Raw genomic sequence first — 19,987 nt, 5'->3', positions numbered from 1 at the left:
GAGAGCTGTCTAAGTTTATCAGAGAAGACCCTGCCAAAACCCTGTTTCAGGAGAGCTGTTTGTAATAGCTTTCCCTTCAGATGTGTTTTTAAAAAGCTTTCTTCTGGAGCAATTGATGGTTTCCCAGTGTGGAGTAGTTATTCTGGCATGCAACCTCTGAGAGTGGAAAATGGCATCTCTATAGGAATGATACGTGATGTATATTGTTTATTCCTGTAAATTAGGACAAGCTTTGGGGTGAGGAGGAAACTAGACATGACAAGGAACCTGCAGGGGCACAGGTTGTAAGTCCATGCCCAATATAGCTCTGAGGGATTCATCCCTATGAGATGCTTCTGAATTACATTAGGCATAGACTTATGTCAGGGTACTCTTTCCTTCACTTGGTCCCAATCAGTGGGCTTCATGAAGAGCTATTTTCATGAAATTTAAAATATTATTCCTATAACTATATAGTAATTAAGTTCAAACCCAGTTTGCCAGGTTCCAAGCCACTCTTTAGTGCCCCAGGAACCTAAATTAGGATTGCAGTTTCATCTTAAGTTTCTCCAAAACCAGGTGTCATAAACAATACTCAGCTGTGTGGGTTATCACTCTTTCCTGGAGAAATGTCTTCATTTTTCTAACTCAGTTTGGAGGGCAAAGCAGACCCAGACATGAAATAAACACCTGCCTCTGCAAATCTGGAGATTCAAGGCAGGATGTTGAAATCTCTGTGCTTAACCCTCCAGCTAGAATGGTTTAGAAAGCTTATAAACTTCCTACCCACCCACTTCCTAACCTGCCTTGCTAGGCAAGCTATAATTTTTATTTTTAATGAAATCTAATAAAAGTATCACCATACTGCTCCGTCAAGTAGATCATGGGAAGAAGATGGTTAGAGGTATCTTCCAAAGGGAGAGTTCACGAGGCTGAATCCTGCTATGCCTTGACACAGTGACCTCTCTTGGCATAACGGCTTTTGCACCAGGTGACCCTGCCACCAATGCAATGAGTGACTCATTGCAGATTTGAGTGATTCACACTTTTCTCCCTATTGGATTGCACCATCCATCCTGGGATGAGCGAATAGATTTGGCTTGGACAAGCTGTGAAACGCACCATCCTGGGTTTATCCATTCACTTACTTAAGAAAAAGTCTTGTTACTTTGTTAAACTTGGATTTTAATAGGAAAAATTACATTGCTGGGGGTGATTCAGAACTCTGCAGAAGCCAAGAAATTTACAAGCTTGAATTTATTTTTGTGCCACTATAGCCAGTAGGAAAACAGCTGAATGGGAGCAGCCAGGAATTGGTTCTTCCTTTATAATTTCACCTGTATCTTTTCCCTGGCGTGTAGTGATGAGGGACAGAGCCAAGTGGCAAGGCTGAGACACAAACAGAACACTTGCAACCTGGGTGTTAGTTTTGGATCTTGTCTAGAAATAACAGCCAGAGCCACAGTGAGTTTATTGAGGCACATTGCATGGTTCTGCTGGAGAGAAAGGAAGGGAACAAGAAAGTGACAAATGTTACAGAGAAGTGTTCTGTTAGACCAGGATCAAAAGGCATAGGTTCAAATCCTGGATAATTCCAATGTACAGCTGTATTTGTTGGTCCTACAAGATACTGGAAGAAAAGTTTGAGATTTATGGCAGGAGCACAACATAACAATGTTGTCTCTGACTTCCCCACTGAACTGAGTTTTCTCTTCTCCTGGAGTTTCCTCTAGGCAACCAGCAGATTCCATAAACTGGAGTGTTACACTGCCTTGATTTTTGACACTGTACAGATTGATAGGGGCAGTTAATTCTAGGTACCTTAATACCTGATATTTTAATCACACTGTGATTACATGAGAAATCCCTTGCTTGCACTTCAATGGCTCTGGCAAAACCACCAGGAAGTCAAGCATGAGTTTTTTTGTGACAGAGTTTTGGAAATTTCCCTTCTTTGAGGCTTTGTGCTGTGAAAGAGCTTCTCTGGATGTCCATGCAAGGCAACCCTAAAGGCATGGGTGTCTTTTCCATGTCTACCCAGCTCTAGGAGAGCCCATCAGCTGTGAGGTCTTCTCTCATTATTCTTAACTGCTACATCCTACCTTGTTTATTTGTACCATCCCATGGATTTGTTCTAACCACCAGGATTAGTACAAGTACCCTGACCCCCCGTTATTGTAGGATATGGGCTTTCTTGGAAATCTGTTGCTGCTCAAGGACATCTTTAAATGATTTCTGTTTAGATTATGTGTCCCTAAGTCCTGCAGATTGATGTAGCACAGCAATTCCTGTATTGGCACAGAGAAGCTCCACCACTGGGGCTTTTCAGGCCTTGCCCACACTTTGATTAGTTTTTGCTTCTGAGAGGATGTCCCGCTTCTTCTAGCGTTGCATCACTGTCCTTTCCCCAAGCTCCTTCCTAGATAATAACACGGCTGCCTGTTGGGAAAGCAATTGCATAACTTCCCATTGCTCATTTTAAGTCATTGGATCTTGGGCTGCAGTGATTCACCCTCACAACGCCCCAAGAAGGGAATCTGATATCACTCTCCAATTTACTGACGGAGAAGCTGGGGTGTGGAAAGGTGAAGGATTTGCTTGGGGTCAGGCAGTGAGTCAGGCACAGAGCTGGTGTTGGAGCACCCACCCCACCCCAGCTCCTCAGGCTTGCCTGTGTCTAGACTTCTCCAAGCCCCAGCTTTGATACTGGTCTTCTCAGCATCTTTTACCATGTTGTGGTTCAACCCCAACCAGTGACAAAATACCATGCACTGCCCCCTGACCACCTTCCCAGTGGGGAAGGCAATGGTAAAAATCTTGTGGGCTGAGATAAGAATAGTTTAATAATTGAAATAAAATAAAATACACTACTACTAGTAATAACAATGACAATGAAGAAGAGAAAGACAATAAAACTCAAGAAAGGCATGTGATAAACAACACCGTTGCTCACTACCACTGAGAGATGCCCAGCCTGTTTCCCAACAGTGATCAGCCAATTCCCCCCAGCTTATGCAGTGGGCATGGTGTTCTATGGCATGGAATATCCCTTTGGGCAGTTTGGGTCAGCTCTCCTGGCCATGCTCCCTCCTGGTTTGTTGTGCACCTGCTCCCTGGCAGAGCATGGGAAACTGACCAGTGCTTGACTTAGGGTAAGCACTGCTGAGCAACAGCTGAAACATCAGTGTGTTATCAACATCATTCTCAACTGAATCCAAATCAATAGTAAGAAGGAGATTAATTATTCCAGTTAAAACCAAGACATACCATCAACCTTGGAACCTCAACATATCCCCTCCTTTCCCTATTTGTGAGGAAATGCCTGTACCCTCAAGTTGTAACAGAGGGCCTCAGATGCCGGAGACAGAAGAAATGTTCCTACTTGCTTGGAGAACATCACAACCCCCCATGCTTTTTGCTCCTCACCTTTCTCTCTCTGGTCTGATGGCCCTGTCCTCACCACCAGGGAAGGAATGGGAACTAGCCTAAGTAAATCTCAATAAAACTACACCACAGAACACAGTGTCTACACACTGGTGGCCATGTGTTTTAGCTTGGGAACTGCCAAAAGGGTAAAAAACCCAACATACAGTTTAATTTCTAGCTGTGGCAGCTTTGATTAAGCATCAGGGTAGAAGGACAGGGCAGAATATAAAGGAGGCAGGAGTGCTGGAGGAAATGAGGAGCTTCCTTGGCTCTGGTGATGTACTGCAAGATGATGAGGGGAGAGGTATGGAGAGAAGGTTGAAAATGGGTGTCTTGAGTACTTGTTTGCAAACCCCAGCTGCAGCAAGCATGCATGGGGGTGATGGAGCACTCGCTGCGGTTCAGAGGACCCTATTGATGCTGGCAGACCCAGACCGGGCTTGAGCACAAAATAACGAGGGAAGTTTCCTGCCCCTGTAATTATGTTTGGACTTGAGTGTTTCCCTGTATTTGATTCCTCACACATTATTGCTTTCTTAGCCACATTCCTGACTGCTTCTCGTGTTGGCTGCAGTTTCTGTACAAAATAAAGGCCCATTCACCACTGTACTAAAAGCTCTGGTTTTTCCACAGGAAAGTTGCTGGTTAAATAAGGGGAAGAGGAAAAACTGGGCATCCGTGGCTTTGCAGAGAAGGCAGGGGAACAAATCAAGGAAAGGGGTTCCTTTCAGTCCTGCAAATTCAGTCCTGCTGCTCTGCATCAAGACCTGGTGAGTCAAGGAGCCTAGGGAATTTTTACTACTCATTTAACAAAAACCAGATGCCATGAGCTGCACATGTCCTGTTAGCAGTCCTCACCTCATATGGTACAGACGGGGACTGTTTTCATCCAGGCCATTTTGTGGAATAGTCCTAGAGTAATACAGGATGTTACTGACGATGAAAAGGCAGCAAGGGTTGTTTCCTGTGTGGCTTGGTAAATCTGTGGGCTCCTCACTGAGGTCCTGTGACGGGGATTGGCTCTGCACTGGGGGTCTCATGTCTTTTCTTTACAGCTTTCAGGGGACTCTGGGCGCTTTCAGGGGACTCTGGGCTGCAAGGGCTCTCCCAAAGCTCTGTGAGGTGACATAACTTGCAACAACACAAAAGAATTTGCACCCAAATGTAGATTTCCATGGAAAGAGGCTTGGTTTTGCTCACAGTACCAGCTTCAGCTAGGTAATTGCTGGAGCTCAGGAGAGCCTCAGACTTAGTTGTAGGGGTTCAAACCCTTCTGCCTCCCAGTTTTTCTGTCAAAGCACCTACAGCCTCTGAATCAGCACAGGAACACACATCTGCAAGAACCACTTTGCCACCCTGCAAGAGCTTGGGAGGGAAGGAAATCTGAACACAGGGTACCATGCTCACACAAATGGGTAAGGCACTGCTCAGTCTATCCGTCTAACTGAAGCTGGAGAAGGGCAGATATGGCCCTGCATTTTAGGTGGTGATGAAAACAGCAGTGGCTTCAGCGGGCCACATTTAATACCTTCTTCTTATGAAGCTCCTGAATCTTTTGCTCACCTATGTAAGCAATAAGGAAAATGAAAAAAAAAAACACCCACGCTGTCTCGTGCTGAAAAGCAGGAAAAAAAAATTGGGTTTGAAGAGCGGGTGGAAGGGGTGTGGTTACCCAGGAGGTGTGTCAGGCATCGATGAACTTATTTATAAGCAAGGCAGCTGTGCTGGAGAAGAAACTTTGCTGAGGCTTTGTCAGCTGCTGCTTTTTCCCTGACACCACTTGAGAAGCACCTCTACTGCGATGGGGCGGCAAAAGGACGTTCTTGCTACCATTGAGGAGCACCTGAGGATCAGAAACAAATTAGTGCGGCAAGCACTGGCTGAGTGCTTGGGAACACTGATCCTGGTGGTGAGTGGGGGCTTTAGTGTGGGGATGCTTTCTAACCTGTGGGTTTGGGGGAAATTGTCCTGGTGAAGGGGCTGCGTTGCTGCCAGGGTTTGCATTGGGAATGAGCCCAGCTCTGGTGCAACCTGCTGCAAGGGGTCTGGAGGACAGTTCCTGTGCACAGGGAAAAAAATCATGCATATTGCTTAAGGGTGGACATTGGGTTTCTTGCAAAATGTGGGCTCTGAAGAGCTTGTTGGGTGTGTGGAAGCTTCTGTGTATCTGGAAGTGCAGGGAGCAAAACATCTCTGTAAAAGCAGCAAGTATTTTGCTAGAGATCATGTAAAACTTCCTTTCTGTCTGCCCTGGAATATTTTCTTGGCTCTGAAATACTGCAAGTGTTATCTCTGGAGGAAGTGAAGGCCTTTTTTATTCTTTCTTTTTCACTTTGCTTTCCCCAGGCATCCCATCAAGAAGTAGTAGCCAGAATTTAAACTGTTGCAGTGTCCTTTTGCTGTCAGCCGCTGATTCCCCAGGGGCTTGTCAGTGGGGCTGCACGATACCATGGCAGCTCGTGCTTGCTATCAGTCAGTGTGTTTTTCAGTCCCACGATACCATGGCAGCTCGTGCTTGCTATCAGTCAGTGTGTTTTTCAGTGGCCAATGGAGATAAAACTCTTCTGCCTCTTTCAGTGCTCAGTTTCCAAAGGGTTTGAATGTAAGGGGCAAAAACAGGATAAATGTGTGTCTAATGCCTGAAGTTGCAAATGTTTTGAGTGGCTGCAATTTGCTTTAAAGTTAAAGGCAGATATGAACAGCTAGGAGAGTTGTGTATGAGCTGTGTGGCGTAAACACTGGTGTAGAAAAACAGTGACAGGGATATCTGGCTTAGAGCATCTGCATGTGAAAACGCAGGACTGCCCAGTTTGGCACAGGTTTGATGCATATATATTGAGGCAGAAATGAGCTGGAGTTCGCACAGTGAATATCTGCAGGTACAAGTTTCTCTGGGGTGGTGTAAATCCAGAGCAATCCTGAAGGTTTCAGTGGAGTGACTGTGGGTTTACACCTCTTTGTAACTGGTGGCTGAACTACTTGGAGAGAAATCTAAGAATTGGAAGAGTTGAAGGCAGAGGAAGGCTTGATGAAGCACCTGGGGAACAACACAAAAAGACTGACACAATTACATGCTTTCATAAATAAGATTTTTTTTTTTTTGATGATGAAGAGAGGATTTCTGAATGGCAGCTTAGGGGACTCTGCTAAGACTGTGTAAAATGCTACTAGTCTTAAAGAAAGCAACTTTGTATGGTGCAATGGCTTTATTGTCAGAGCGACCCAGCTTTGATGATTTGCAAACAAGTCCTGTTGATTTTTCCAAGAAGGGTTGTTTGGAATTAAGGTGGGTAGAAGGTGATAGGAAAGTGATTAACAGTTAAAAGATTGCTGTCTATTAATCACTGATGTCGCTGCTGTTAGTCTCAGAATTGAAACAAGGTAAGTCTTGTAAGGTGGACTAATGCCTCCTGATAGCAAAGCCAATATTACTGAGAAACAAGACAAGCCTTTAGCCATTTGGATCTGAGTGTTCAGAAGGGCTCATGATCCAAACTCCATTAGTCCATCCTCTGACTGTGACAGTTGGCACAACAGTAACTACTTTTCCTTACACTTTGCCTCTCCAGACAGAGAGAAATTGGGATCTGCTCAGAGCTTGAGGAAGGGTTTGGTCCAAAGTAATAAGCAGCCTTCAAAACAGCAGTGATAATGGGCACCCATCAGCCACTCTGGACACTGCATTGGCAGAAGTGGGCAGCACACACTTTGTCCTCAGGAGCATCAAACATGCTCTGTTTCAGTGTCTGTGTGTGTGTCGAAGTTTACAGGCTGAGCCTTCACTGTGTTCAGGAGGTCCTGAACTCTTTTTAGTGGCACACTCAACTCCATCTTGTAGGACTTGCAAACTCACTTAGGATCTCCTGCAGCAGCTCTGCAGTGGACAGAGCACTGTGGGCATTCTGTGTCCATGTGGGAGAAGGTGGGGTGGGCTTGTGGGAGGAAAGGGAAAGTCCCAAACTCTGTGAATGCTCTTGCACAGTCAGAAGTCCAAAACACGCTACACCGGAGGAAAATGGGTTCCAGGATTGCAAGCTTGCAATACCCAAGCCAGTCAACCCCTTTCCAACTTCATGCTGTCTCAGTCTATTCATCTTAATGAAGGGAAACCTACAGTTTTTTCTTTATTACCACTCTGAATCCTTTTCCTCTTTTTATTATATCACTATCACCTACATGAAGTAGAAAGGGTCTTGAAGGTGAATTCCTTCCCCTTTCAGTTGGCCTGGACCATTGTTTGAATTGGATTTTCTCCCAGGACAGAAATTGTCATTTTGTACCTTGCAAAAGTCCCTGCTGCCCACCCTGCCAGCAGGTTGAGCTGTGTGTGCATTTAGATGCATTGTACCCCAGTAAATATCTGGTTTGGGCTTCACAGTAAAATGCCTGAGGAGAGACCTGAATCCATGAAAATTTTCTTCATGGGAGATGGAGTTGACTAACCACAAATATGTTTGAACAGAATATTGTCAGGGATGGATTTAAGTGTTCACACTGAAATCAACTTCCTGAGCCCCAAGGGAGGGAGATGGTTTAAGGTTTGCAGCTTACTTTAAATTTCACTGTGTAATGTAAAACTTGTCCCACTGTGGATATTGGCACTGCTTCAGCTTCTTCCCTCCTCCCTTTCACTTGCATAATGGCTGCAGATCTCTTAAACTCTTCTAGGCAAAAGCTATTGCAGATCCCTACATAGTCTTGCTGCCTGTAAGAATGAACCTAATGCTTGATTTTATTTTTCTCATTTTTTAAAAGATATTGTGAAGGTAGAATCATAGAGTGGTTTGAGCTGGAAAGGACTGTTAGAATAGTGCCACTTTTTTTTTTTTTTAAGATAAGAAAAATAATCCAGCTAAGGCAGCCAAGCCCTGAAGAATGCCAAGGCGAGTAGCAGTCTACTTGCAAACCACTTTTGCTGTGCAGAGCACCTTGCAAAACTTTTATTTAGTTTGTGGGTGGTGTCTCTATTGTTGCAAAAATAGTAATGCTGATTCTACATACATTTCCTTTGATACTTAAATTGGCATTTCCCCTCTTCAAAATTCACTTTCTGAGTAGCACTTTAGGCTTGAGCTTTATACCTGTGTTGGAAGCACCGCTTGCTGGCAGTCGTTAAGCACTACAAACGCCAAAGGCATTTTCCCAGTCCCTTGCTGTTTGTGTTATTACTGTAGCAACCCACTAAAGCCAGATTTCCATGGTGGGTCTCCGTGCCTCTCTTAAGGCTCGGTCTGTTTGCCTTGCTCTGCTAGCTGTAAATACCAAAGTTAGCTCTGTTTGTCTTTTACATTTGCAGGAGAAATAATGTGCTGATTATGACTGATTTCCGAGTGAGACTCACTGTGAATCACTGCTGTAGAGGCACAGAGAAAGAACAAAACAACTCCTAATTGCTTTTCAATTGGTGCTGCCTTGACTTTGTGGCTAGGTAGTAGCTTTTTGGGTTATGACAGTGCTGTAGACCACAGAAAAAGAAACGGCAAAGTGGTTTGGATGACTAGAGCAAGGGGAGCTTCACCTCATGAGATGACCACAGCAAGGGGAGCCCGACTTAGGTGTTGGCAATTTAAAGTTGCTGCTCGTCCCACAACTGTCTGGGGCAGCACAGTATAGTTCCCACAGTTGCTGTTTGATTTGGAGTGGTTTGCTTAAACCCAGCTTGTCACATTTGGAAAATGTAATTAAAAAAAATTTTCTAAAAAGTTATTTTCGTTGTTAATGCTTTGCTAGTCTGTAAAAGGGAGTGAAAATCCCTTGCTGTAAGCATGTTGAGTGCTGCTGATTCTTCCTTGAAAGGAAGGACCTGGTGGGTCCAGTGCTGCTAGGTATGGGGACATGGGAAGTGGCAATGCTGGGCTTTCCCTCAACCCTGCTACCAGAAGAGGTCGAAGCTCTTCACTAACTGTCCAAAACTGTCCCTCCTTGCTGTCTCTTTCCAGGAGCAGGACATTTCTCCTTTCTACAAACAGGACAGTTTGGGCATTAAGAGTTTCCCTTGGTGGGAAGGCAGCTTTTCCCCAGGAGTGCCCAACCTTGTGACCAAACTCCCATCAGACCTACTGGTCTTTCTAACAGCTAAAACCTCTTGATCTGAACAATAGCAGGAGACATAAGAATAAATGTTTTTCCTTCTGTGTGTGTGTGAACAACCTAAACCAGTGAATTTCCTCTCTAATGCCCAAGCCCTCTGCTGAATGTTGCTCAAGTTTCTTGAGCTGAGGGAGGCTCATTGCTCCAGCAATTTTTTTTGTAGCATGCGATGTACGTGGGGCGCAGTTTTGCTCAGAATCTCTCATCTCTCCAGCCCTGCAGCCCTGCCTTGGCTCTGGTTCAGTGGGTGGTGCACAAAGAGCTGTAACGTAATAGACCATCTGCTGCTGCCCTTCCTGCAGGGCTGCTTCTGTACAGGCTGCCTCCAGCTGTGCTGGACAAAAAACTGGGCTGAGGGGTCTAAGGTTTCTCCTTGCTTTGCAAATTGAGAATGATGACCAGCCTGGTTGTTTGAGAGATGCTTCGAGGAAAAGCATAAAGGATAGTGCTCCTTGCATTGTCTTTTTGGCTGATGGAGGCTATCCTGCCATGTGAGCTGTGGAGTTTAAGATCTCTGCATGCTGCTCTTGCTCCCTGCCTTCTCCCTATGAAGACTGGTACCCTCTGTGTGTCCAAAACTTAAAATAATCTGTCAGTATCTCCGGGTCTCTCCTTCAAAGCAGACTCGTTATTTGACTGCCCTTCTGGCATCTTCCCCATTAACGAGAGGACATCAAGGGCTGACCAGTCTTTCCCATCCACCAGGGTGATTAGGGTAGATTTACAGCAGGCTTCTTGCCTAATCCCCGGTTTATTTGCTGGTAGAAGAGCTGTAATTCAGGTAATTGCACTCTTCTTGGTCTATGCCAGCGAAGCTTTCCCACCTTCATTTAGAGACCAGTCTGTCTGAAGTTGAAGAGCAAATGCACTCAGGCCTTTTGTGTTGCACTTGAAGGCGTAAAAAAACTTTGGCAAAGAAAGGAGACAAGAAAGAAAAGAAACCTGGCTCTTTTGCAGAGGAGTTCTGAGCACCATGTATGAAGCTTCACATGCGAAGCTGTTTTCCACAAGGTCTGCCTGAATAGGCTGCCTTTGGTAGCCTTGTTTCTTCCTGAGCTATTGCAACTTTTTAACCTCCATGGTTCTTCCCTACCAGCCCTTACTGGCTACTGGGCTTTCATGTGTTCAGATATTGAGACAGTGTGTTTTTATCTTGAGTGTTTGAGACAGGGTGTTTTTATCTTGAGTAACAAAGCCAGCTGCTCAGTCTCCAAACATGCCCTGGACACAGGGAGCTCAAGGTTTACTGAGTGTGAGGTATCCCCTGCAATGTGCTACCTTTTCCTGTTATTTGCTGCTGCTTCTGGCTGGTGCCTCCTTTGTACAGGGGGATTCTTCTCCCCTCTGGAGTCTGTCAACCCTGCCACTCTTGAACCCATTCCTGCAGAACAAGGATTTAGCCCTTTTTCACAGTGCAAGAAGTTGAATCACCCTATGAGCAGTAAGAAGCCTCTCTGTTAGGTTTGCTAGAGTCAGTAAGATGAAATTAGGGAGCAGGCTTCCATTAACCTAGTTAATGGGTGCATTGACTTAAATTCCTTGGAGAGCAGGTTTAACACATTGGAATGATGCTTTATTGCAAGTATTTTATTAGCACTTTAAAACCACTTTTGAACTTGGCTAGTATCATGGGTATGTAGCAGTTGACTACTGCACTTACTGTCGTGGGAGGTGCTAACCTGGGTTTCTGTTGGCTGGATATTCTTCCAGAAGTGGTTTTTGTACACAAAAACAGAACCAAAATACAACTCCTCCACAAAACCAAAGGCAAACAAATGAAAAAGCAAAACAAAAACCCAGCAAATGCAAATGAAAAACAAAACCACGAAACAAAATGCTGTGGGAGGCAGGTTATTAAAATCAAAAGAATGGGGTGTGATCTCCCCCTTAGTTGTACACCACCATTCCTGACTACAGTGGTACAATATTGCCTAAGAACTCTTAAATACATTGCATGGACTAAAAAGACTGGGAAAAATGCTGAATTGCTTTTATTTGACCTTCCTTGCCTTTCAACCCAAGCTAGCTTCTCCTGAACAGCTCTCTGTGAGCAGTGGACAAACAAAACCTAAAATATGAAAGCTGAGGTTCTCTGGTCTCATCTGACCTGGGAAGAGGAATTGGAAGGAAAACTAGCAAAGAGCAGAAGTGAAGGTGATGTGATTAAAAATTGTATTACCAACTACAACAATAAAACTCTGTAGTGTCAAGGTACTTGCCACAAAAGTCTTGGTGAGCATGACTTGAACTGGTTCCTTAAAGTCAAATGCCGTGGAGGGATGTCATGCATGACACTATATTTTTGTGTTTAGTGGACTCCACTGGTACAGGATGGAACTGAACACATGCATATCAAAGTTCAAACCTGTTCCTAAGTATCACTGCGCTCTTTTTATCTGCTGAGAGTTAAGTTTTCTACTGTTACGCTGAATTAAGCCAAATACTGCTCACGGCTCATCTGATAAACAGTTGTAATGGTCCTGTGGAGTGGCTTCAGGGTGTTTTTGCATGGCCCATAGACTCCTTTCTGAGGAAAAGCTGGAGAGCTACTGCCAGGTGGAGGATGGAGGAGAGGAGGATGGGGAATGACTTCTTGAGATAACCTCTTGAGAAATAACAGACCTGGCATTCCTCCAGCTCAAGGGAAGACCTTTGTGGGTGATCAGGGAGGTGGAGGTGGGAAAATTTTACTCTGTGGTTTCTGCAACCAAAAGGTATGTGTATAACGTGCCAACCACCATCCACCTGCAGAACTGCCAGTTCTTACTGAGTGAATAACACAAATACCTCCATCACTTGTCCGCTGCCTGGTCAGACTGATGTACTGTGTGGCCTTTGAGAGGCAAACACCATGGCCATGTGCTTGCTGAAATCTCTCCACAGATTGGTGGGGCTTGTTTGGAGAAACAAGATTCACCCTGGCCATTAGCCTGTACTTATTTGCTTAATTGGAGCTCTGCTTCCCTTGGTGGTTTGGGCATAGCTGTTTCAGTTTGTTGCCAATAAACAAATCTTTTCTGCCTTTGTCTTGGAGTCTCCTCTGCCAGCTTGGTAAGGAGATTGTACGGGCTGTTCTGACTGCACCCAGTAGAGAGCAGTGCTGGCTATCCCTCCCTCACCAACGAGTTCAACAGGTTCCTTTATTCTTTTTATACAAGGCCCTTGTGTTGGCCACCTGGTTCCTTGTCTAGAGGCACCTATTTACAGAGTGTCCACCTCATGAATCAACCTGCAGCCTACCTGGCTGCTCTTTTCCAAGCAAGCTGAGTGCACCTTTTGCTTTGTTAGCAATTCTTCAGTTGTCAAGGGTATGGGAGGTGATGAGTTATGTGTGTTTTGTCTTTGCCTCTGATTTGGATCGTGTGTTGCTCAATGGGCATGTCCAATGTTAGCTGGAGAATAGACAACAGCAAACCCAGCCATCTCAGTGCCTATTTGGTGGCTTATCCTGTAGGAGTTGATACCACCTCTGTGGCAATTGAGTAATTTTGGGATGATAGAGTTCATGGAAGTAGAAAGTCTTTGTGGGGACGTAGTTATGGGTATGTGGTCAGAAGAAATAAGTCAAGCCTTGACCCCTAGATTTGAGCATCTCATGAGCAGGCTGTAATCTCTGTCCTAGTTTAAAGATTCTCTCAGTACCTGCCAATGTGGTAATTCCAAGTGATAAAACACCAAGGGTCAGTTCAGGTGGAGCTAGTGGGAGATACAAACATACAGATGATCAGGTTTAGAGCTCTTTAAATTACATGTTGCATAGTGGAAAGACTTGCCAAGATAGAAAGCATGCAGCTGGATGAGTGATGAACTGAATTGCTGGGACAAACTGGTTTGAGTTGTTAAGGGTGAGCATAGGAATGAGGGCTTTTAGGTGCAGTTGGGAAGAGAAGGATTATACAGTTGGAGTGAACATATTTAAGTGAGACCTTCCTTACCTACTAGGAAAGAGTTTTATCACCCAAAATAAGCAGCTTTTGTCTACCAGAGTGTTTGATTTGGTACACCCCTGATCTTGGACAGAAGGACAACACTGGCTAAGCTGGTGGACTCTCTTGAATATGGACTTTTCTTGATGGAGCCTGGAAAGAGAATTCCATGAATGTCAGGCTGAATGTGGTCTTCTTCAGTCATGACTGTATTTCCAAGCATTAGCAGAATTGTTCCCTACCAATCTATGTGCTACCGTGTCAAACAATTATTAGTGTTTTTAACACAATGTTACCCACATCCCTCATCAACATAGTTATACTGTGACTATCTCAAACCAGGACGATATCTGGCTCATCCTTCTCACTTCGCATCTTAAAATTAGACGTTTGGACAAAGAATTCCTGGCTCCTGTAGATCCATCTTGCTTTTAATTTTACCCCTGTTTTCGGTCCATCCTGCCAGGAGATAGATTTCTCTGTGCCCTTTCTTCTTCTCTCCCATCACTAGAGATAATGCATAGATACTTTGACCAAAGACAGAAGCTGTGAAGGTTTTGAGTCGTGAGTTGGTTATGATGGCCCATGAAGGTGTAAGGAGAGCAATTGTAGGCATTGGTCAGCAACTGGCCCTGATGTGAAACAGAGAGGGTAATTTCAATCTCTTTTTCTCCTCCTAGCTCTTTGGCTGTGGCTCTGTTGCCCAGATCATTCTCAGCAGAGGGACTCATGGAGGTTTCTTGACTGTCAACCTGGCCTTCGGCTTCGCTGTGACGCTTGGCATTTTGATTGCAGGACAGGTATCAGGTATGTGTGGCTCCATGTAGGCTGAGTTTCACTTGTGTCACTTATTGTGTAGGCCTACTTTTCCTGTGTGGGACTGGTATGGTAGCTAGCGCCCCTTGGCACAACTCTGGGACCTACATTCTGCCCATAAAAATACACTAACCACCAACCTCTCTGCAGGTGGACACCTGAACCCAGCTGTCACTTTTGCCATGTGCTTATTGGCCCGGGAGCCCTGGATCAAGCTACCAATTTATGCCCTTGCACAAACCCTGGGGGCTTTCCTTGGAGCTGGCATAGTCTTTGGGCTGTACTACGGTAAGTGTGGAAACCTTCTGTCTTTTTGAGGTGAGACTACTGCGTTTGTGACTCGCTGCAGGGAGGGAGGTTTCCATATCAGAGGGGAGCACCTGCAGTGCAGAGATCAAAGAAACCTCCTTACTGTGTTTCTGGGATGGCTTTCCCATTCTCATGATGATGGGTTCAAGCCTCCTCAAAGCAATCTGAAGGCCAGCCAGCATTGTCAAAGTGCAAGTCTTTGCCCTTGAGTAATGAACACTGGACCTCTGGATGAGCTCTTTTGTATCTACTGGTCTTCTAGAAAAGTCAATGAAACACTAGCAGTGATGAAGGTTTTATATCTGTTCACTGTTCCAGAACCATTTTCTCATTCTTGGCTTAAAAAATGAAGTCTTTACTGTGATGTCAAATGCATTGTCTTGTGTTAGCTTCCAGATAATGTGATTTCTAGCAGATTTTGCTGCTTTTATCAGAGTGGTTCCCTACCTTGGAAAGCACCTTACAAATCCAGTTCCTTATGCCTCTATTTCTCCTGTGTGCTTTTCATCATCATAGGGGGCAAGAACTGAATTTTTTGCTGGCCCTTGCTGTTCCCCTAATATCAGGTGTGACATTTGGATTCAGACTTTGCCTCCCAATTGTTTCTGGCAATAGGAGTGATGCTCCCTGTAGCTGAGTGGAGCATCTGGGTCACTGTTATTTCCAGCTGGAGGAGGAAGCTGCCACCCCAGCACTGGCTGGAACTACTTTTCACTTTAGGAAGAAGCAAGGAGACTTACCTTCCTCTCAGTAAACATCAGGGCCACAGTTCAACACAAATTACCTTTCCAGTTGGTGGATTGAGGCCTCCTCTTCAGAAGGGATTTGACCCCATTTTAGCTACCTAACCCATAAAAAAATCTACATTCAGAGGTGTCTGGTTTTGTCTCTACTCACCATGAAGGAAAGATAGACCATCCTAAGTTAGTTATTCAGCTTCTACACAGCCGTAGGCAAGGCACTGGCAGCTCCAAAGACAACCTTGGGAATTGTAACTAAGAAAAGTGAAAGAACATCCCAAATCCCATTGGCTGATCCATATCTGTGTCAGATCTTCACCAAGACTGTTACCACAGGCCTTTGTTTACCTTTGGGAGAGTTGGAGTCACCTTAGTGTTTGCTTCTTGACTCTCTTTCTTGATGCCTGGCAAATAATTATTAGGAACAGGGTCTAATGCCATCTGCCTCTGAGCCTGACTGGTAAAAAGCTGTGGTGGATGATGCCCTAAGTTTTCTAAATAAGTGTTTGCTCTACAGCAAATGATTTTTTTTTTCTCCTTCTCTACCTCTAGATGCTATCTGGGCTTTTGACAATAACCAGCTCACTGTTATAGGAAAGAATGCCACTGCTGGTATTTTTGCCACCTACCCATCTGAGCATCTGAATGTTGTGAATGGCTTCTTTGACCAGGTAAGAGGGTGCTGGGAGGATGAAAGTACATTTGAAGAGGAATCTTTTGGGTGGGTCTGGTCCTCATCTTTAGTTAGAAAATTAATTGCAATTTAAAGATAAGATGTCCAGAAAGGTTTTTTGCAGTTAACACAGGTAACTCACTAGCCCATAGGAAGAGCAGGGCCAGAAAGGACCTTACAGTCAGAAGGCTTGTGCCAAGGCATTAAAAAGTGGTACAACACTGGTCAGGACACCAGAGAAAAGAATGCCATTTGTCATAGTCCCTGAAAAGCCATAGTGTGAGGAATGATCTCACCTCTCACTCTTCCTCACTCTCACTCTAGTACTGTGGTTGTGGCACAGTCCAGAGGTCAGCTGGGTATGGGGTGGTGGTTGCTGTTGAATGTGACTGTCTCCTAAACTTGTCATCAACCATAAAAGGAACAGCTTCTACCCAGCCATGGCATGTGGGAAGGAGGTTTAGGAAGATGTTTCCAGCTTTTCTGGCTGCATAAATAGCTATTCATAACTCTTCTGGGGGTAGGGAGAAAGGTGCAAATTTGATTGAGGTTCTGGCTGGCATAATCTCAAGAGAGGAGCATGCTCCACTCTTTTATTCCCATGGCTGCTGTGGTCTGATAGAGTCATGGGATGACTTTGTGCACCTCTTCCATTTAAGAGAATTACATCCCAGAGGAGTTAAATAACTTGGTTAGAAGACTAATCTGGATTAAATTCTTGTTTTCCTTCCTCATCCCTCTCCAGTTCATTGGCACTGCCTCCCTGATTGTTTGTGTCTTGGCTATTGTTGATCCCTTCAACAACCCCGTCCCCACCGGGCTGGAGGCTTTCACAGTTGGTTTTGTAGTCCTCGTTATTGGAACCTCCATGGGCTTCAACTCCGGCTATGCTGTCAACCCTGCCAGGGACTTCGGGCCTCGTCTCTTCACAGCCATTGCCGGCTGGGGCATGGAAGTGTTCCGGTAAGTGCTTGATGATGAAAACCTTGTGCATCAAGGGGAAATAAATTATGAATCCAAATAGATGGTAGCTCTGGCACTATAAAGAGTCTTGGCAGCCACGAGGTATCTTTGGATTGTCTAAATGTTGCTAAAAGACACTGTCTGCTTTTTGGCTTCTTAAGAAATCGTGGAAGCTGGGCAGCTTCCAGTGGTGAGAGCAAGTGACATAACTTTGCTATCAAAGAGGAAATCTAGGAGCATCCATGAGAATTTCAGTTGCACCTTGAACATGAACACATCATGATATTTAAATGGTAGAAAATGAGAAGTGTTTGTTATTTTTGGAGACAATTAAGAGAGCCATGTATGTTATCAAGGGTTGCTTTTCTGCAAGCAGTGGGAAGGAATTGAAGGTACCTAGTGTAGGCACAACAAATGCTTCTGTCCTTTCTTGGTGGAGAGATAGTCTTGGAAATCCTAAAAGTAGCTGTTCTGAATTGCTTGTCACTGGGACTTAAAGTGTTTGTGTGGGTGTGTGGCAACTTCTGCCTTGGAAGCTCTGCAGACGTGCAGGTGCTACTGTCCTGTGCAGGAGGGTGGTGAGGGCTGCAGCGGGTCAGATCTTGCATGGCTCCAGATCCAAGTGCAAATATCCTAGTGCTTAGGCTGCAGTTCTTACCTTGTGCCCTTTCTTTTTGTTTTCCAGGGTTGGTAAGCCGTCCCACTGGTGGTGGGTTCCAGTTGTCGCTCCCTTCCTTGGGGCAGTTGCGGGAGTGATTGTCTATCAGCTGACGATTGGATGTCACGATGAGCCTTCTCCACCTGCCTCTGAGCAGGAAACAGTCAAGTTGGCTAATGTGAAGCACAAGGAGAGGGTCTGAGGAAGCTGCCACCTAGATCTGGCAGGTATTCATTACTCAGGACTGCAGCTGGCAAAAAGAAGTTAAGAAGAGCTTAAAGAACAACAGGAAGAGTTTTTCACCTGTCTAGTAATTTGTTTTCTTTTTTGTATATCCCTGACACATTTGCTTTTGACATTTCCCCGTGAGCCTTCCTCCAAATGCAATATCATGTAATCTTTTCCTAATAGAAGGGGATTGAGGATTGTAGGAGTCAGGAGAGAAGTGGGCATTGTTGTCCAACACAAATCGGGTGTTCAGGAATTTGAAGCTCTTTTGAGCTATGTTGCTGACATTGCCTGTGACCTTGGCAAACTGCTTCCCTTCAAACCTGTGTTCCAATCTGTAGAATGGGGATCATGCAAAACTTAAATTGTTTTGCTGGCATGGATTGGAAACTCCTACATCCTGGAGGAAATTTGCCTGTGATTCTGTGGATCAAATTCTGCTTGATGTTGCTCTAAAGTCAGTACCTTGACACCAGGAATTAACGAGTCTAGAGGATTTTTATTAGCCAAACTTTCATATCTCTTATGAATTCCTAGATATTGTATCAGTCAGCTGATCCGTAATGTCAGTGCAGAGAGTAAGAAAGCATTGGATTTTCATTTAATAGTAAGACAAAATGTTTACAAACAAGTACACCCTGGTGTTGCAATCAAAAATTTTAGTATTACCAACTCCTAGAAGATCACATGTAGGAAACCCTTATTCTAACCAGGGCTAACTTAGACAGAAAGCTTGGCTCCCAGAAGCAGCCTTTCTAATTAATCAGCTTTGTATATAAACTGCAAGCAGCTAATAGCCAAGATCCAGTGGAAACACAGTGTTGCTTAAGTTGCGTGTGTTCACGTAAATTTTACAGTGGTGTTGTTGGGTTTCTTTTTTTTTTTTTAGTAGATTTATATATAAATATACTCCTTAAAGTTGTTACTAAATACCGAGGTTGGGATGAGTTCATATAGAGATGTATGGGAACTGCTGATTCTCTATCAGCTTTGAGATAATTTTGGGTTTTCCTGGGATGGTCTTGGATTATGGCATTGTGGTTTGTGGAGCACCTCCTTTTCTACCTTGCAGAAAAACTGGGATATCCCTGGTACTCATGGCTGAGGGACTGAGGTCAGGCACCTCCTATACTAGCAGTACTGGCATCTCAGGGGATCTCTGGCTCTCCCAACGCCATATTATTACAAAGTATTTGAAAAAAAGCATTACTGGTTGTGAAAGAATTTGTAAGTCCCATGCATTAGAGAGACTTGTTCAAAGCCTATTTCTTTAATGTGTGAATTCATTGAAAAATGTATCTTTGTACACATTTCCAGTCACTAAAAGGATGTATTCTTTTTTTTTCCTTTTTAAAAAAATAAAATGTCGATACTCACACTGTTAAATGCTAGTGTTTGTTGTATTTTTAAGCAGCTGTCAGCAAACTTCACCATGAAAAGGAAGTAATCTATAGCAATAGCTTCCTCAAGCCCTTTTCCTCTTCAGCCTGAGCAAATGGGAATTAACCCTTTCAGGTAGTACATCTACATGCTCCATTTGTGTTTTATGCCTTTCCCTTTTGGAATGTGATTTTGAGGCATGTGGAGGAGATGGAGTAGCTGTGCTCAGTGTAGTGACCAAGGTATGGGCTGGGGGTGAGATTGTTCTGCTGTCAGGCATCTTAGTCTTAAGGCAAAAGAACCACTGTGTAAATATTTGTCCTTCACCCTTTGTACAATTTAAATTCCCTCTTCTTTCACTTAACATAGTTCTGAATGTGGAAACCTACTCTGCCTTCATCTACTGTCCAGCCCCATCTAGCATATTACACGAGTCAATTTTCTTTTTTCTGTAGCTAGGAAAAGCTAGGAATAGTCAGGCAAGGAAAAGTACAATAGACCTGAACACAGTGCTCACAGAATTAGACAACAACTTACCTATAAATAAAATTCTTGTTGCTCTTTGGCTGGTGTGTGTACTGCTGTATTTTTCCTGTATTAATTGTGCTGCCTTAAAATAACTCCTCACTTCCCACGTGATGCCATATTGAAGAATTCAGTGAGGTCTGCATGAATGTGGTTTCCTGCAATTCATCAGCTAGGAATCAAATGGCTTTTGGGAAGAAAATTCTCAGGTTATTTTGATTTACTGTATGTGCAGACAGCACACTATTTTTTAAATTTTTAACATGAATGTTCA

At 44.2% G+C, this 19,987-nt stretch overlaps 1 protein-coding gene and 1 long non-coding RNA gene across 2 annotated transcripts in view; both read left to right on the top strand.

The window, feature by feature from the left end:
- The window catches only part of LOC128781615 (uncharacterized), a 48,711-nt gene extending 44,554 nt beyond the window's left edge, over nucleotides 1-4,157 (top strand). Inside the window, exon 3 of the long non-coding RNA XR_008428438.1 lies at nucleotides 4,039-4,157. This is a non-coding gene — a long non-coding RNA (uncharacterized LOC128781615). The remainder of the gene's footprint in view (nucleotides 1-4,038) is intronic.
- Nucleotides 4,158-5,092: 935 nt separating this feature from the next.
- Nucleotides 5,093-19,194, top strand: LOC128781614 (aquaporin-3-like). Its single transcript, XM_053931308.1, has 6 exons — nucleotides 5,093-5,314; nucleotides 14,102-14,228; nucleotides 14,388-14,525; nucleotides 15,839-15,957; nucleotides 16,705-16,922; nucleotides 17,608-19,194. Exons 1-6 carry the CDS (start codon nucleotides 5,207-5,209, stop codon nucleotides 17,780-17,782), a joined length of 885 nt encoding a protein of 294 aa, XP_053787283.1. The 5' UTR covers nucleotides 5,093-5,206; the 3' UTR covers nucleotides 17,783-19,194.
- Nucleotides 19,195-19,987: the final 793 nt, after the last annotated feature.

This window comes from Vidua chalybeata, chromosome Z, assembly GCF_026979565.1.
Source record: "Vidua chalybeata isolate OUT-0048 chromosome Z, bVidCha1 merged haplotype, whole genome shotgun sequence".
Taxonomy (NCBI): Eukaryota; Metazoa; Chordata; class Aves; order Passeriformes; family Viduidae; genus Vidua; species Vidua chalybeata.
The sequence above is the reverse complement of the archived record's forward strand: the minus strand, read 5'-3'. Positions and strand labels throughout refer to the sequence as shown.

What these genes read in the sequence shown, in the direction of transcription:
- LOC128781614 (XM_053931308.1), top strand. Translation starts at nt 5,207, where the DNA reads ATGGGGCGGCAAAAGGACGTTCTTGCTACCATTGAGGAGCACCTGAGG. An exon ending in TGGGAACACTGATCCTGGTG is followed by an intron (nt 5,315 to 14,101) that starts GTGAGTGGGGGC and finishes TTCTCCTCCTAG; the next exon opens with CTCTTTGGCTGTGGCTCTGT. An exon ending in TGGGGCATGGAAGTGTTCCG is followed by an intron (nt 16,923 to 17,607) that starts GTAAGTGCTTGA and finishes TTTGTTTTCCAG; the next exon opens with GGTTGGTAAGCCGTCCCACT.